The sequence below is a fragment of the Pyrus communis genome, chromosome 5 (assembly GCF_963583255.1).
Source record: "Pyrus communis chromosome 5, drPyrComm1.1, whole genome shotgun sequence".
In the NCBI taxonomy this organism is placed as follows: Eukaryota; Viridiplantae; Streptophyta; class Magnoliopsida; order Rosales; family Rosaceae; genus Pyrus; species Pyrus communis.
In genome coordinates, this window is record NC_084807.1 from 16925209 (window position 1) to 16943356 (window position 18148).

Sequence of the window (18148 nt, forward strand, 5' to 3'; positions counted from 1 at the left end):
ACTCACTCTCCTATTGAACCTCTACTGGAATCCCTTCCCTTATGCCGATCATACTTTCCGGTTGGTCTCCGAGGCTTGTAACATCCTCTTTAACCTTACCAAGAAGGCCATGTACGACCATGAAATGTTCAACCGGTTCGACTCGCCCCTATTCGAGTCGACTCAGCTTTTCAGCTGTTCCATGACGTTAACCTTGCATCACTCCCCCCCCCCCCCCCAAGGCACTTGAGTCTTGGACTCCCGCCTGCCCTCTTCCACAGGTTCCCCCATAGCCCAATTGCCCGAATAGGCTGGTGCTAGTTTGGGAGGGGATTGGGTTGCAAATGTTCCTTGTCCATTGGGCTAAAGAGCACGCTAAAAGTGCTTTTATTATGGTCATTCTTCAAAAAAATAATTTTTCTTGTTCTAGGACGAAAACCATTTTATTATCTAAAATCCTTGCATACTCAACGAAGGCGCTGACCTAAGTTTTTTGCTATAATCTAAACAAGTATGGCAAAGTGAGCGATTACTTCACGCTCAAAAGAATCATTTCATATTGAAATTCATTGCCATAAAAACTCTCAAATAATAATTCAATAGAAAGTACGATGTTCACAAGTTGAAGAAAAATTCCAAAACCAGCAAACTCCTAATTGTTGTAACCCTAATTTACTGAACTGTATTTAGGACTAGAGAGGGAGAGGGTCGCGGCAAGAGAGAGATGAGAGAGATGTAATTCTGAGGTGTGTGTTGTATCCTTACCATAATAGGATTACAACTCTAATAGGATAATATCTACTAAAGGAAATGTTCTAAGATATTCCTAGATACACTAGGATTTATACAATCACATTCTTAATCTAATAAGACTGCAACACTCCCCCTGAAGTGTGTAAATACTCAAACAAAACTTCGCATTAGGTCTTCAACAATTGAGATAGAAAAGTTGATGATGTCGTCGACATAATGGGGAATGCGAGTCTCAAATTCAAAGAAAGTAAGCATTGGTAATAAAACTCACAAAACATCACTATGGTAAAACCTAAGATAGGTAAAAACCCATAGACTAATGAGAAAAGTGAGAAGTATGCATAATATCTAAAACAAATGTCAAACAGGACGAAAGTAGTCAACTCAACGGAGTATGATCATCCCAGGATGGGTATTTCATCAAAACCTCGTTAGGTAGCAAAAACCTAGTAGGAAAAATGCTCATAAGCGTAAGAAAAAGAGTACATTAAGATCAAGTGAGTATGCTTCTAGATACTCCCCCTGAGTTAGACATAACTTCCAAGTAAGATAACTATAAGCAATTTAACTCATATAATTTACGCATACTGATTCCTTAGATGAGTTTCTGAAAAGTAGACTTGGGCAATGACTTGGTGAAGAGATCGGCCAGGTTGTCCTAGAAACGAATTTGCTTGACTTTAATGTTTTGACGTTGTTGTTGCTGGTGAGAGTAAAAGAACTCCGGCGTTATATGCTTAGTGTTGTCTTCATTGATGTATCTTTTCTTTAATTGCTCAATATATGCTGCATTGTCTTCAAAGATCGTCATAGGAAGGTCAACGACGAAAGTAAGACCACTAGTGCTTTGAACGTGTTCCATAATTACTCTCAACTAAAAGCACTCATACAAGGCGAGAATCTCAGCATAGTTTCGAAGAAGTTGCAACTATTGTTTGCTTGGTAAACCTCCAACTTATTGCGGTGTCTCCAATGGTAAAGACATAGCCCGTTTGAGAAACATGCCCTATATGGGTCAAACAGATAACCAGCATCCTCGTAACCAACAAGGCGAAAATCAACTTAAGGACAAAGGGGGGCCACATCTCATTTCGAGGATTTATGGGTGTAGAACAAGCCTAAATCCATCGTACCCTTGAGGTAACGGAAAATGTCTTCAACACCATTCCAGTGTTTGCTTTTAGGCGCATTGTTGTATCTAGCCAAAATGTTAATAACGAAGAAGATGTCAGATCTAGTGCATTGAGCCAAGTACAATAAAGCACCAATTGCACTTAGGTATGGAACTTCAGGGTCCAAAATCTCTTCCTCATCCTTATTGGGATGGAAGGGATCTCGTTTAGCATCTAAAGTCCGAACGACCATAGGAGTTCTCGAAGGCTTCACTTTATCTCTATTAAAATGTCGCAATACCTTCTGGGTGTAGTTGGATTAATGTACTAGGATTCCATCTGAACAATGCATGATCTCCAAGCCAAGAAAATATCGAGTTTTCCTAAGATCCTTCATCTCAAATTCTGGTTTCAAGTAAACGACAATTTCCTCAAGCTCTGTGGGAGTTTCGATGAGGTTCATGTCGTTGACATACACTGTAACGATCGTAAATCTGGAATGTGACTTCTTGATAAACACCTATAGTTCATTGTTCACATAACCCTGACTTGTCAAATATTCACTCAAACAGTTATACCACATCTGCCTGAATTCTTTCAATTCGTAGAGTGATCTCCTCAATCTAATCGAGAGGGTGTTCCATGGTCTAGAACTATTTGAACCATTTAATGGAAATCCTACTGGAACTTTCATGTAGATTTCCATATCTAGATCCCTACAGAGATACGCAGTTACCACGTCCATAAGCTGCATATTCAGTTTTTCAGAAACTACCAAATTGATAAGGTAGCGGTACGTTATGACATCCATTACAGAGAAATATATCTCCTCGTAATCAATCCCAAGGCATTGAGAGAAGCCTTACGCTATGAGGCATGCTTTATATCGTACTATTTCATTCTTCTCATGACGCTTCCTCATGAAAACCCAATTGTAGCCCATGGGCTTCACGTGTGGTGGAGTAGGAGCTACAGGCCCAAACACCTTGTGTTTCGTAAGCGAATCGAGTTTGACCTAGATTGCTTGTTTCCAGTTTGACCAATTGGTTTCACATCGACATTCACCAACAGAACGTAGTTCAATGTCATCGCTAAGCATAATGTCGGTAGCAACCATATACACCAATGCATCATCGATAATCATCTCATTCTGATTCCAAACCTCATCCATTATTGCGTAATGGACCAAAATCTCATGATTCTCGAGAAGCCAGTTTGTCTCATCTAAGACATCACCGTAATCTAGAATAACTTCATGCGTTAGAACAAATAAGTACGCGGTGGTCAGACTCAGACTAAGGTCACTAATTTGTGCCGTTTTTCTTTTTCGAGGTTGTGAATCCTTTGAACTAGGGGGTCTGCCATGTTTCAGGGTAGGAGCAGATAATTGGCTAGCCACTAGTGTACCAGGCTGCGTGGAATGTACGATTGCCCTACCTTCAGAGACAGTGTGGCCCTCCAAGGATGTGTTACGATGTACGTTAAGTACGTTCATCCTTACATGTGCGTTTGTAGCGAGTATATGTGATCTCGTCACCTTTGCTAGATTAGTAAAAGTATCTGGCATGCTTTGGGTAATGCTTTGACGATCTAAAATACATCGCACTTCAGTTTCAAACTGGGTAGTGCGTGGATCTAAATGAGACAAAGTGGGAGTAATCCACGACAATTCGCGACTTTTTACAGGAACTTGAGTGATCTTATCTCTCCCTAACGACAGGAAAACTATCTCATCAATGACAATCCATAAAATGTGTGGTAAAGAGATTTCTTGTCAAGGGCTCTAAGTATCGAATAATGGATGGCGAATCATAGCCAACATAGATTCTCATTCTTCTCTGATGACCCATTTTGGTACCTAGTGGCAGCGCTATTGGCACATAGATTGCACACTCAAAACACACATAAATACGAGACGTCAAGCTTATATCCAAGAACCAACTGTAACGGTGGACCTCAGGCGGACCAACATAGTTACGTGTAATATTGCATGGCCCCATGCAGATGTTGGCAATTCAGTTCGAATAACCAAAGTCTGAGCTATTGTTTAAAGGAGCTTTATAAAAGCTTATGCCATGCCATTTTGGGTGTGAACATGGGGTGCATGAAGTTCAACATTAATCCCAAATGACATGCAATAATCATCAAAAGTCTGTGACGTAAACTTTTCAACATTATCTAGTTGAATTGACTTAATCGGATAATCAGGGTGGTGAGCCCTAAGCTTAATGATTTGAGCTAGGAGTTTTGCAAATGCAGCTTTGTGTGTAAACAATAAGCAGACATGTGACCAACACGTCGATGCATCAACCAACACCATGAAGTATCTAAATGGTCTGCATGTTGGTTAGATAGGTCCACAAATCCCTTTGAATCCTCTGGAGAAACTTAAGGGGTCATGAATAATTTTTGTAGTTGAAGGTTGATATTCAACTTCCCTACGGAGCATGCTTTGCAAATCGGATGACCGAGATAAGATCTTAGGTGACGCCCATGTGATACTTTGAGGATACGGTGCATCATATCTCGTCTAGGAAGTCTCATTCGGTCATGCCAAAGTAGGAGAATGCTTGCCCTACGCCATAGGGCTGGCCACGTAATGGGTCCTGATGGATCGAATGGTTATCTCGAATATTCTAGCTTATCATGAATCCGCTTCTGGCCATATTCGTAAGAAACGATACAAAGAAATTCAGAACCATTCACTTCAGTGGTTTCAACATGATATTGATTATCTTGAATATCTCTAAAGCTTAGCAATGTTCTTCCAGAACGTGGAGAATAGATGGCATCTTTAATGGTTAATTCAGCACTATTAGACAACATTATACGGGTCTTTATGTATCCTTCTATCAAGTTGGATGAGCCTGAGAGGGTTGTCAAAGATGCATTTTTAGGTACGAAGTTAGTAAAATAGTGTTGCTCATGCAAGGTGGTGTGTGTGGTAGCACTACTAGCCAAACAACTAACTTCCCCACTGGTCATACCTAGAAATAAATTAATTGAATTAATCACATGCATAAATATAATTCCATTCATTCAATTAATTAATCTAGAAATAATATCCATAAAATAATTATCCATAATTCAAAACAAACTAAAACCAAACAAATAATTCCAAAGAAAGAAAAATTGTCCAAAAATTAAATCATAAACCTAGAAAATTAGTGGGGGTTTCAGCCACACCTAGTGGGTTTGGCCACTAAGGGTGTAAGACACCCTAACATGTCTTAGAAAAATAAAACTTTATTCTTCCATGGAAGTGGATGCCTCCTGAAAATCTGAAACCTCCATAGTTGTAGTAATATCTTTGGGATGTTCCACATGCACAAAGTTAGTCTCATGATGGGAATGATACTTGGTAATAGCCTTGGGTGTAGCTCGGCATACGCATGACCAATGATCCTTTAATCCATAGTGGTAACACATGTCCAGTTTAGTGGAAGCCGATTGAACAATAGTTTTTCCCTTGTTCTTAAAGTTTGGGGCCTTAGGGGCTAGGGGTTGACGCTTTTGGGTCAAATTTCCTTCTTTGGGTGGGCCTCTGCTCTGTTGACCTTAGGCTTGTGGTAGGGCTTGTCGCCCATATCCGCGGCCACAATAAGGCTTTTGTCGGTTGTGGCTGCTAGAATTCATCGCATGCGCTTCAGGCAGAGCATTCGAGCCAGTAGGTCGAGCTTGATGATTCTTCATCAAAAGCTAGTTTTGCTTTTCAGCGAGAAGTAAAATAGAGATCAAATCTGAAAATTGGTGAACTTTTGTGCCCTTATATTGTTGTTACAGGACAATATTGGTGACATTGAAGGTCGAATAGGTATTCTCCAGGAGATCCTCTTTGGTTAAGTCCTCTTCACATAACTTAAGCAGTGATCGGATTTTACAAACTTCAGAGTTGTATTCATTCACATACTTAAAGTCTTGGAAGCATCAAAGCTGCCAATCATGTCTTGCTTCAAGCAAGTAAATGTTTTTTTGGTGATCGAAGCGATCGGTGAGAGCAACCCAGAGGGTGCGAGAGTCCTCCTCAAAGAGGTACTCGGTTTGCAGTGCATCATTGATGTGTCTTCGGATGATGATGATAACAATAGCTTTCTGAGCTTCGTTGACTGGGTCGTCGGTAGATTCCTCAATGGTGGCTCGAAGGCTCTTTGCAGTAAGATGGAGCTTCACGTCTTGAACCCACTTTAGGTGGTTTCTGCCATATACTTCCAAAGCAGTGAAATCGAGCTTGTTCAAGTTTGACATGTCCCTAAAACAGAGGGCACAACAAAAGCATGGTTAGTCATATGGAAAACCATAGACATACATTGTAGAACATTCTGGTTTTATAGATATGTATTGGTTTATTTTAAGCATGAAAGTTACGGGTTTCATGTGGTAAGTTTTGAATGAAAATTTGGGTTTCAAAGGCACTAAATTTGAAACTATAGGTTCGATTTAGTTATGAACATCTAGTTCATATATAAGGGTACCTGTAAAATGCTAAAAAAAAAATAGCATTATATTCGGAAAAAAAGGGAGCCCAACGCAATGGGCTAGAAGCCGTGTACATGACAAGGCCTTAAAGAGGTTTAATAGGCCACAGGTTGGCTGTAACAGCAGCCCAATCATGCTTGTAGGCTACGGCCTGGTTCTGGGAATGAACCTAACAGCTAGGCTACTGGTTTTGGGCCTCAAAATGGCACGGGGCCAAGCCCAGCATGTGCTGGCTTACAGGTTGGTACTCGCAAAGCCCATCCGAAGTTGGGGTTTGGTTTTTGGGTCGCGATAGTACAAACCCAACAACTGTAAAGCTATTGGCAGATTAGGCCGAGGGTTGGCGAAGCCCAGCAAGCAACACGGGTTTGCTGCAGGCAAGCTTAGAGTATAGAACGAGGCCCAACAACATAGGGCTGCTGGTATGTGGGCCTGGGATGCAGTGAACAAGTCCATTGAGAGCTCCAAGCCTCTTGGAAGTAGGCTGGGGTTGTAGAACCATAAAAGAACCTTACTAAGCCGAAGGCCTGGGTGTCGTGCGTGTGCAGCAAAGCCCAAAGGGCTGCTGCCTTGTGGTCCAAACGTCAAACAATGTCGTCCCAAGGTCTTCCACGCGGCTGGGTGGCTAGCCAGTGATGGGGCTCAGTGGTGGTGAGTCGTGGCTTATGCCGCAAAAATCCTAGATTTTTTTTCTTTTCGAATTCTAGGGTTAAAAACCCTAATTGCTTTTAAATTAATTTTGATGCTTTGACTTACAAATTTCACATAGCATAATTGCATATTGCATGAACAAATATAAATATATTGACAAAATATATGAACACATATGCAATATATATAATTGCAAGGAAAATATAAATATAAGGCGTTCATGCATTATGGGGAATGTTTTCATGCTTCGAGGTCATTTCCAAGATCTTAATTTATTTTAAAAGAACTTGATTAGCAGAAAACAATCAAGCCCTTGATTATGTAGAAGAGAGCCTCCTCCTATGATCCTTCAGTTGCTTAGCTTCTGGCAAGAGCATGTTAATAACGTGTTATAGGTCTAATTTACTAAACTATATTCATGACTAGAGAGGGAGAGGGCCGGCGACAAGAAAGAGAGATGAGAGAGATGTAATTCTAAGGTGTCTATTATATCACCCCACTGTGCCTTTATTTATAGTAGTAGGATAGGTTAAATTCTTACCCTAATATGATTACAACTCTAATAGGATAATATCTACTAAAGGGAATATTCTAAAGATATCCCTATATACACTAGGATTTACATAATCGCATTCCTAATCTAATAGGACTACAACACTAATGAGTTTTTAGTAATTATCAAACTGAATCAAACTAAATGGACAAAACAGGGACACTTGTCCACATCCTCTTGATTTTTCGAAGAGAGGAATAAAATTACCAGCTTAACCCATAATTTCTTACTATCTAAACCCGAACTTGATGCAATTAATTCAACTTCCTTCCACGCCTCACAACTCCGAAACCCATATCAAAGGTGTACATGAGCTAAATATTTGTTTTGGCTATGTGTGTAGCCCAAAAGACCGTAATTATTTCAACAATTATAGCATTTTAATTTTGTTACGAAAAAGAAATAAGATAAAAGAAAAAGAGAAAATAGATAAAAAATGACTATCACTGATCTCAAGACCAAAATTAAAGGAGAAATTTTCTTTGTTTTTCTCTCTGGACAACTAGAGTTTTTTCTCTATATTGTTTAAGAAAGTTGTACATATATTTATGATTAATGATGTCAACAAAAATAACTTAAAAATATTATTCTTATCATCTATTTATACTATCATTCTAGTAAAAATAAGAACCGTTACTAGTAAGTCTGGTACTACTCAAAATTGGTTCACATACATAGGCATCAAAAATGTTATTCTTACCTTTTTATATCACATTTGTACCGTTTCTTTAAGCAATATGAGACCAACACTATGTTTGGTGGATCTTATTTCTACTAAAAAGATAATACAAATGTGGTATAAAAATTATAGAGGGCTCTACACACATTACACACAGTTGTACATCACCACTTATTAATCCGATGTGGACAATTCGACCCAAAACGTCTAACCTATCAACGCCGAGCGCATGGGTCCTGCCAATGACTCGGATTCTACCACCACTCAAAAAACACCTATCCGAAACTGGCTCCAGGTTTGCTATCTCGGACTCTATGTCTCATTTGTGTTTCTTTTTTAATTTTTTGACACATATCTTTTACTTGACGCCAACATCTGACACCATTAAGTTTTAATGAAACTAGGGTAAATATTAGTTTACTACCCTCATGTTTTGTGGTTTTCAACATTTAGTACATCAAATTTTTTTTAAGTCCCAGAGTCATACCTAAAGTGTAAATTTTGGGATAGTCTCATATATCTGTTAGTCAAACTATTAAGTTTTCCTTAACTGATGACGTGGTGCCCATGTGTACAATGATTGGGCACCACGTGTCAATAAGGGTCCCACGTGGATATTAAAAAAAATTACAAAATTACAACACAAAAAAAATGTTCTTCTCTTTCGAACATCTTCTTCTTCTCCCTCCCTTCTCTAACCTTCCTTTCTCTCCTCCTCTGCACACCCTCTCTGCACACCATCTCCACTTTCTCTCTCTAACCCTCATCTTTCTCCTTCTTTGCACATCCTCTCTGCCATAGGAGATGAGCAAATCCGTACCCACCTTTTCCCCTGCACCCTTTCCCTCCATTCTCTTTTCTGCAACCCGCACCCATTCCTTCCCTTCTCTCTTCTGCACCTGCACCACCCTCTCTTCTCTCATATGCAACTCGTACCCACGCTCCCTTCTCTCATTTGCAACCCGTACCCACGCTCCTAGTTGCGAGGCCTCAGCAACATCGTCCACATACAATGTTCCACCTTTATCCACTTCCCCGTTGCTGGGCAACCATTTCGATACCTGTAAAAAGGGCGCGATTAAACCGGCTTCAAATGGCGAAATCCCCATGGCGGCTGGATTAGAAGAGACGCTGGTGGCGATAGTCGTTGACTTCAGAAGCGAGATCAACACCAGCACGATCAGGCTCTTGCGCTCTCACCTAGAATCTCCTCGGTGAGGGTTGTGCACAACAACTGCGAGGGCCTAACGGCGGCCGACGAAGGCTTCAAGCTAGAGAATTGCATCTGGTATTTGCGAACGGGGATAGAGGGGTCGATATTGGGCTTCTGGTTAGATCGGAATACCCAAGACCTGACCCAGCATTTATGAAATCCTAGGCAGTTCCCTATGCAGAGGTTTGATTAGGTTGGTGAGGTAGTGGTGTAGTGTGTTCTTGGAGAATGATGGGATAGATCTCGAAAACCCTAGTAAGCGATGGATGCCATTGCGAAGGTTAACGATGGTGAATCGGCAACGGGAAGGTTGAATTGAAAGGTGGGGTTACATAACTGGAAGTGATTTGGGGGAAAAATTAGGGATTGGGAAAATGGTATGTGAAGAAAGCTCGAATGTGGTTTACCGGAGAGAGAGAGAGAGAGAGAGAGAGAGAGAGAGTGAGAGCTCGCAAGTACGGATTTGCACATATGGGAGAGAGAGAGAGAGAGAGAGAGAGCTCGCAAGTACGGATTTGCACATATGGGTGGAGGCTGAGAAAGGAGGGACGGTCGAGGGTTGAGGAAGAACAGATTTTTTTTTGTTGTTGTAATTTTGTAATTTTGTAATTTTATTTTTATTTTTTAATATCCACGGGGGACCCTTATTAACACGTGGCGCCTAGTCATTGTCCATGTGGGCACCATGTCATCAGTTAACGGAAGACTTAACAGTTTAACTAATGGATGTATGAGACTGTCCCAAAATTTACACTTTAGGTATGACTCTGGGACAAAAAAAACTTGATGTACTAAATGTTGAAAACCACAAAACATGAGGGAGTAAAATGATATTTACCCATAAAACTAATTAATAAATAAATAAAAACTAAAACCCCAGGCATGGAGAGAGCTAGGGGTGGGTTCAAAAAACCAAAAGTCGAAAAAAAACCTGACCAAAAACCGAACCAAGACCAAAAAAAACAAAATTGAAACTGTAAAATCGGATCGAACTGAATTTGGTTCAGTTCGGTTTGGTTTTTGGGGTTCGGAAACCGGGCTGAACCAAAGTATTGGCAAAACGACGTCGTTTTATATTTAAGTATGAATTAATGATTTTTTTTCCTTAAACGGCGTCGTTCAGTCAAGTTTGTAGTGACTTCTTCAGTTTGAAACCCTAAACAGATCGATCCATTCCTTTTCCCTTATCCCTCTCCTCTGTATTCTCACTTTGGACCATCTCCTTCCTAGCTCAGCCGCTTTTCAACTTCATCTTCTTCCTTCCTAGCGACTTGCGACCTGTCTCAGACTCTCACATCTTGCCGTCGCTGTCTCACTCTCAATCTTTCACCCCCGTGACCCGTGACCCGCGACCCACGACTTCCTCTCGCAGTTTTGAGTCTCGAGTCCTAACCCACAAATTCCCTCTTTTGCAAGGTTAGTCTCTCACTCCCATGATGCGTTACGTTTTGCAGAATTTTTTTTTTTCAATTTCATTGGTTCTGATATGTAGCTTTTTAATTTCATGGGTTTTACAATTTGTTTTGGGTATGCTGGATTTGGTTGGGTAATTTCATTTCTGAACACTATTAGACTATTAGTTGAGGTTTGATTAATTTGTGAGAAATTTTGGTTCTGCAATTTGTTTTGGGTATGTTGGATTTGGTTCTGCAGCTTTCACTCTAGGGTTTTCTCGGTATAGTGTGAGCCTTTCCGAGTCCATGAAGGGAGTGGGGAGTGTCGATGTGGGTTATTGGAGAAATTGGGGTTGTTGGGTAAATTAGGGTTATTGAATTGGGAAAATTGGGTGTCGACCCACGACAGAAGGGGGAGGAGAATTGCTGGTTGCATCGTTAAAGATAATAAACTAATTGAAGTGGGAGGAGGATTGCATCTTTGGTTGTTATTCTAATTAATTTGAAGATTGGCTTTGGATATTGAGTTTTATCGATTTCCTTGGATATTGAATTTCATCCAAAGCGGCAGGGTCTCATAACGTATTCTGTCTGTCTGAAAATTTAAGTGGATTTGATATTAATTAGAATAACAACCTTCCTTAAAGATAATAAACTAAATGAAAAGCTTCCCTACTAGTTAAACTGATTGGATTAGTGCTTTATGAAATTGCAGATTACTTTCCAATTCTATGTTTTGTATCTTAATTAGATGAAGTCAAGTGCATCAAAGGCCTCAAGCTCAAGCTCAAATTCAATGAGATCATCAAATAGCTCCTGTGAAAAAAATAAACTCATCTACTTCTACACTATCGCAAGTAAGTTGTCATCTCTATACTTTCTCTATGGTTCTTATGTTTCAATTTATTTAATAATTAATTGTAATGATTTTTTCTCTTATTTTTGAAGGACATTGTTGGTGAATCAATTCCACCTCAACTCCCCATTGTGGCAACTCAACAAACTCCTATGTTATGATTGTGTTGGAAATGTTAAAATTTCATATTTTAAAAATTTTCATTTTTTTGAGGGGAAAAAAAAACCGAACCAAGAAAAAACCGAAAAAAAATTGAACCAAACCGAAATTTCAGTTTTGGCAAAAAATCGAACCTTTTAGAACTCAACCCAGCCTTAGAGAGAGCCATTCGACTTCTGTGCTTGTCCACCTCGCCATCGCAAACCCAGCAAAGAGCAAAGTAGAAAAATTCGAAAAACAAACTGAAGAAGAAGATGGCGACGATGTGTTGGTGAATAAAGAGACCGGCAAGATCAGTGGCCGGAGCCCACACATTTCTGCAATTGGGAGCAAAACGGCGGTGCTCTTATTTTTTAGTTTGCATTTTTTTCCAGATCTGATCAAATCATGATAGCAATGTTATGCAACTTTCAAGAGGGAGAGAAGCACCTGGGAGAGAAACGGTACGATGACTTCTAAATCACCAGTCACCACTGAAAAGTTCAACTGCAAAAATTGTGGGTATCAGGAGTTTTGGGGCAGGTCCCGGCGGTTTTCTTATTTCTTTGAATTTTTATAATCTCTAATGCGTAATAAAACACTTATTATAAGTCAAAAATTTATGAAATTACTAGTTTAACTTTTTAATTAAAATAGAACATGAATAAGAAATATAGGGCATAAATGTAATTTCACACAATTAAATTTTACTTTTTTTTTTTTTAAGTTTTACCTACATATAATCCTAATATATCTTTAATTAAAAAAAAAAAAAAACTTTTCAATCTCACATTCTCTATCATTCTCTTCCTCTCTCCTTGTATTTCAAAAACAAAAATAAAAAATTTTCTCATACATTTTGTGTGTGCCTATATGCTAATTTATTTTATAAAAAGTAACAGTGTTTTGTGGGGTTAAATTGTAAAACACGTGTCACAAACTAAACAAAGAGACACGAAGGAGACATGGAATCTGGGACAGCAGACCCACAGCCCCCGAAACTCAAGTCTCGCTCTTCCTCTTCCGCCATTTCTGAATTCTCCAGACTCCCTCCCATGGAGTTTCCGTACAGAAAGCTCCTTTTCTCTCTCTCGCTATTTTCTCTCTCTACCCTTTCCACCCTGTCTCACTCCCACTTCGCTCCAATAGACATCTACCTAGTCGACTGCGGCTCCACCGCGGAATCCACCGTCGACAATCGCCGCTTCGTTCCCGACTCGTCCAACCCTGATTCGCCCCTCTCCTCCTCAACTCGCTCAATCCCGCTCAGAAATGAAAACCCAGTTCCCAATTCGCCCCAAATCTACAGCACGGCCAGGGCTTTCCGGCAGCCGTCGAAATACGAGTTCCAGATCCACGACCCAGGGACCCATTTGGTACGCCTCCATTTCCAGACCTTTAATTCTTTGAAATTGGATTGGAATGATGCTCAATTTCATGTTTTGGTCAATGGGTTTGTGACTTTGACCGACTTTAGAGCTACAAAAATCCCCGTTGTTATGGAGTTCTTGATCTGGGTCGATTCCAAAAAGCTTGTAATCGAATTTGTTCCTGCTAAAAAATCATACTTTGCGTTTGTGAATGCGATTGAGGTGATTTCTGCGCCGAAGGATCTCGTTGCTGATACAGCGAAGTTTGTGAGTGATGAGAAAGTTGAGGGTTTTAATGGGCTAATTAAGCAAGCGCTTCAGGTTGTGTATAGGGTTAATGTGGGAGGTTCTAAAGTCACCCCTTGTAATGATACCCTGTGGAGGACTTGGGTTACTGATGATGAGTATTTGGAATCGGATTCTGGGTCGAAAAGGGTGTATTTTGGTGGCCGGATTAAGTATCAGGGTGGAGGGCCTAGCAGGGAAGTTGGTCCCGATAATGTGTATAATACGGCCCGGGTGATTCATAGTGCGAATGCTTTGATTCCGCATGTCAATATGACATGGGTTTTTGCAGCCGTTGGAGGATATAAGTATCTTGTTCGGTTGCATTTTTGTGACATTGCTAGTATTTCAATTGGATTGCTGTATTTCAATGTTTATGTGAATGGGAAATTAGCATATGAGAATTTGGATTTGTCTATGGCTGCGAATTACATGTTGGCTTCTCCGTTCTATGCGGATTTTGTGGTTGATGGAGAGGATTCAGGTGTTCTGTCAGTAAGTGTAGGACCTTCGAATATGAGTGTGCCTTATGCCATCGATGGGATTTTGAATGGCATTGAAATCATGAGGTTGAATAACTCAATGGGGAGTCTTGATGGTGAGCATTGTGCCGGGTGGGTTTTGAGGAACTGGCCAAGTGGAAATGTTGGTGCGGCGGTTCCTTTGGTTGCAGCCGCCTGTTTACTGCTGAGTATATCACTGGTCATACGAAGGAGGATGAGTGGGAAGGAATTCGTGGGATGGTCGAAACTTCCCACAGATGTTTCAGAAGTTAATCTCAAGCATGGAGTCACGCAGCTTTCGGTTAAGTAAAACAGCAGTACAGGATCGATAACTACCAGCTGATGTTTTTGTAGGTTTTGAGTTTGAAAATGAATGTTGTATTGTTATTCTATAGGTGATAGGTTGTATGAAACAGTATGTAATGTAAAACTTTCACGTTTGCCAATCTAATGAGTAATGAACTCTTGTCAGATATTCTAACACGATTCTACTAAATCAATGGCTCCCGTTCACAATCTAGCAACAAAACATGTTAGGCCGTTCAGAACGTTTCCAGATAATGCCGCAGTCTAAGTCGTATCGATTTCGTGCTACGTTACACACCGGAGGCCCAGCGATTGCTCAGTTGGGTAGCTTGTCACACTTTCAGTTCTCACTGCAACAGCTTTTTGCAGTTTATTCGACTCTTGTTTTGGTTTATAATTTTGTATGCACTGGATATTTTTTGGTTTAATTGTTGATAAGGTATTTATTACTTTATCATGTTAATATGCATGTCTCAGTTTTGTATCTTTTGGATAATTTGTTAAAAGTAATAGTCCTACTTGTTAGTAATTTATGCAAATAATAAGGAATTTGTTTTAGGTTATATCTGATAGGGCAAACCACAAAGCAGCACACAAATTTTCTAATGATTTTCTTTATTAACATTAGGATTTGTCAATTGTAGCATCTTTCTGGCAGAAAATTGTTTTGCCTAACTACTTAAAACTTGACAAAAACTAGGATGTTGTTCCTATTGACCAGCCATCGAAAAATAATTATTAGACAGACTTATACTTATCTAAATTCAACGAAATTTTATATGCAGACACTATACACACAGAAGTACACAAATTTTTGAGATTTTTGGAGTTGATTTGCTATTTTAATTAAATCCAACAAAAAGAGAACAACGACAATGATAAAATAACGAAAACAAATTTTAGTTCACAAATTAAGAAAACGAGTTAGAGTAAGTGCTATCTACCGCCAAATAATCATGCAAACATGTTATGTTTCATTCAAATTCCTATTATTTCTAGATGAAGATGCTTAAGTTGGCTGACTGTTAGAACTTAACTTATTACTCTCTTACGTAGTATGTTAAGAGAATGGTGTTTTCGACTTAAGTTAGTTCCTAGCATGCAATCTACAATGACAAGTTCTAGATTTAACAAGTAGAAATCATTAAGAACAAAAGAGTTTGATGAGTCATCATAAGGTATCGTAAGTATTGACGTTGTCTTACATATCTTAGAAATTGATCCACATGTGAAGTGACTGAGTATGTAGATTCAAATTATTATATTAATATTGAGGCTGGAACAAAAAATTGAAGATGGCGCCAACCAGCATGCACTTAGACTAAAGTTTCTGGACACCCAAGATACAAGACCAAACGCCAAGCAAAGTGTTGAGAGAAAACAAATCTGCTTTAAAAAATGCAAAAATTGCTCATGTAACTCATATAAAACAGCCTTAGAATACTACCTAAAAAGAAATTATACAAAACGTGACGAAGGAAGAAAAAAATAAACATAAAACCACTATTTTAAAAATCCCTGCCTAGTCTAGGTGGTTGACCATCACCCTGATTAGTCTTTAGGTGTTTGAAAATGAAGAAAGTGTGCCTAGACCTGCTTAGGCGTTTGCCTAGCCATCTGCCTAGCCCAACTAAACCCACCTAGCCACCCGCCTAGGTTGTGACTCTTATTGAAGTCCGCCTAGGCACTATGCCCCAGCCTGCCGCTCGACTAGCGTCTAGTGTTTTTTAGAACCTTGCATAAAACTCAAACAAAGACATCACATAGAACTCCCTAACAGAAGTTTCCAGCCATCATTTTTTGTACAAGAATATCTAATTCCAGTGAGACCGGTAATTTGATTATTGTAATAAATAAAAATTGTATATGAGTAGACCTTCGATGTCGCACCAGTGTGAATCAGTTGCCTATTGATCTTCACATGATCGGATCGACATTCATTACTCTGCAAACAGAAATGTTCAGGGAGAAAAACAACTGAGCGAGCACCAATTTGTTGTCAACTTACAGGTCCAACTATAACCTCATTTCTCTTCAAAAGTTGTGGTGGATGACATCATGACAGTCTCTCGTCAAATCTCCAAGAAGATCATGGTATTCAGTTAATGCGGGATGTGACTGAAAAGCATATATCAATAGAGGACAACATTAATCTAGAGACACACAGGGCAAGGAATGTAGACGCTGGTTTTTTGGTCGAATGTGAACACTACTTTAAGCAATAAATACCTGCAGGGTGATGCTATATGCTTTCCACAACCGCATATCGTGCTGGAAAAGATCGAATTGAACAAAAAGATGCCTTGCTCAAATGTGGAAATGTGTGAATTTGTCAGTTAAGAGCATGATTTATGTTAGCTTAAGGTTAGGCGAAACCATGACACACACAAAAACATCATCCTGAGTCCTGACCTCGGCACCACTTGTCATTGGCCATGGGCCAAAGCCTATACAAATCTTGTCCATACCAAGTGTTTCCTACATGCCAATGGAATTATAGACTTCAAACTCCAACCCAGGGATTGTACCCTTTAAATCACACACTTCTGGAGAAAGGACAACGTCAACTTGGGCTCCCCGCACCTATCAACTGGGTAATGCCATGGTCACGACTTAAACCCTTTAAGACTGCACGAGTATTATACCGCTAGAACAAGTTGTTATGATGAATTTTGTTCATGACTCATACTAAAGGAACTCAAGCATAGGAACAAAAGTATGATGTCGAAGTGAATGAAATGAGCAAAGCAAATGACAATGATGCTGGTATGCTCCTCATATGGCATAGACTTGACAAATGAACCGTGTTGTACCTCAGATCGTCTTAAAAGAGTGGCCAGGACAACAATCCACTCTTTGAACTTGACAGAGCACAGATATGCCAAAAGGAATTCTGCATCAAACCGGCTCGGGTATGTACCCAATTGGAGCTGGAAAAAGAGAACCATGTTCATTCAGTAAGGCAAAACGCAATAACTTCTGTAAGATGTGACAATGTGGCTTAATTTCTTAACATAAATAAAAAGAAGAAAGAACACTAGAATAAAGGGATTTTCAGATTCTGATGCCTTTTGTCCTATTAATTCCAGCCCTGAAGCAAAATTCTCCAGCCTTGCACTTCCATTTCTCTCTCTTTGAAGATATTCCTGGCATAAGTTGTTAGAACAACTTAGAATCACTTGATTACAAAAACTAAATCATCCTAACGAGTAATGATACCTGCAAGCTTATCTTACCACTAAATCAAACTGAGCGCCTTTCACAAATGCAACTAGCTTTGAGAGCTCTTTGCCTGACATCATAAGGTTAGCATGGCCTTCTACGATATTCTTCGCGGAAGCAACATGTGCGTTCTGCTCCTTAAATGAGGTGCTGCTCGAAAGGAATGCCTGGGGAGTCTATATTATATTGAAAAACCAGGTTTGAGAGATACAGTACATAAGTGTGCACCAACCTCTTATCCAAGGACTGCTTTCTGAAGTTAGAACGGAAACCGAAATAGCCCAAAATTTTGGGAGATAGTCTGTCTGAATCTGTTGATGGCTGTTCATATTCCCTTCCAGATGTCAGCAAGAACCTCAACTAAGAGTCAAACAAAGTTATTGTTATCCCCTTTGCAACCATCATCACTTGAACTAAAAGAAGCACAGGAACTTGTCCAGATAGATACCAGCTCCCCAGCGAGTTCATATAACGATTCATCAAGTGTTGCCTGCATAGGTTTGACAACCCTTGTAAGGTACATCTATCATTGAAAAGAAAAAAAAAAAAAAAAAAAAAAAAATACATGGAGATACTCACTCAATAAATCCTTTTAAAACAAGAAGCTATTACCAGACAACTACCTGTAATAAACGCAAGGCACAATATTGACTGACTG

At 39.6% G+C, this 18148-nt stretch overlaps 1 protein-coding gene and 1 long non-coding RNA gene across 2 annotated transcripts; one reads left to right on the forward strand and one right to left on the reverse strand.

Annotated features, from left to right (window-relative positions):
- Nucleotides 1-12767: 12767 nt before the first annotated feature.
- Nucleotides 12768-14443, forward strand: LOC137734855 (probable receptor-like protein kinase At5g24010). The gene has a single exon (XM_068474164.1). It carries the CDS (start codon nt 12770-12772, stop codon nt 14270-14272), a length of 1503 nt encoding a protein of 500 aa, XP_068330265.1. The 5' UTR covers nt 12768-12769; the 3' UTR covers nt 14273-14443.
- A 2768-nt stretch (nt 14444-17211) lies between these two features.
- Nucleotides 17212-17907, reverse strand: LOC137733430 (uncharacterized). Its single transcript, XR_011068475.1, has 3 exons — nt 17723-17907; nt 17505-17640; nt 17212-17414 (listed from the first exon to the last, which is right to left on the reverse strand). It is a non-coding gene; the product is annotated as an uncharacterized lncRNA (long non-coding RNA).
- Between the last annotated feature and the right edge of the window lie 241 nt (nt 17908-18148).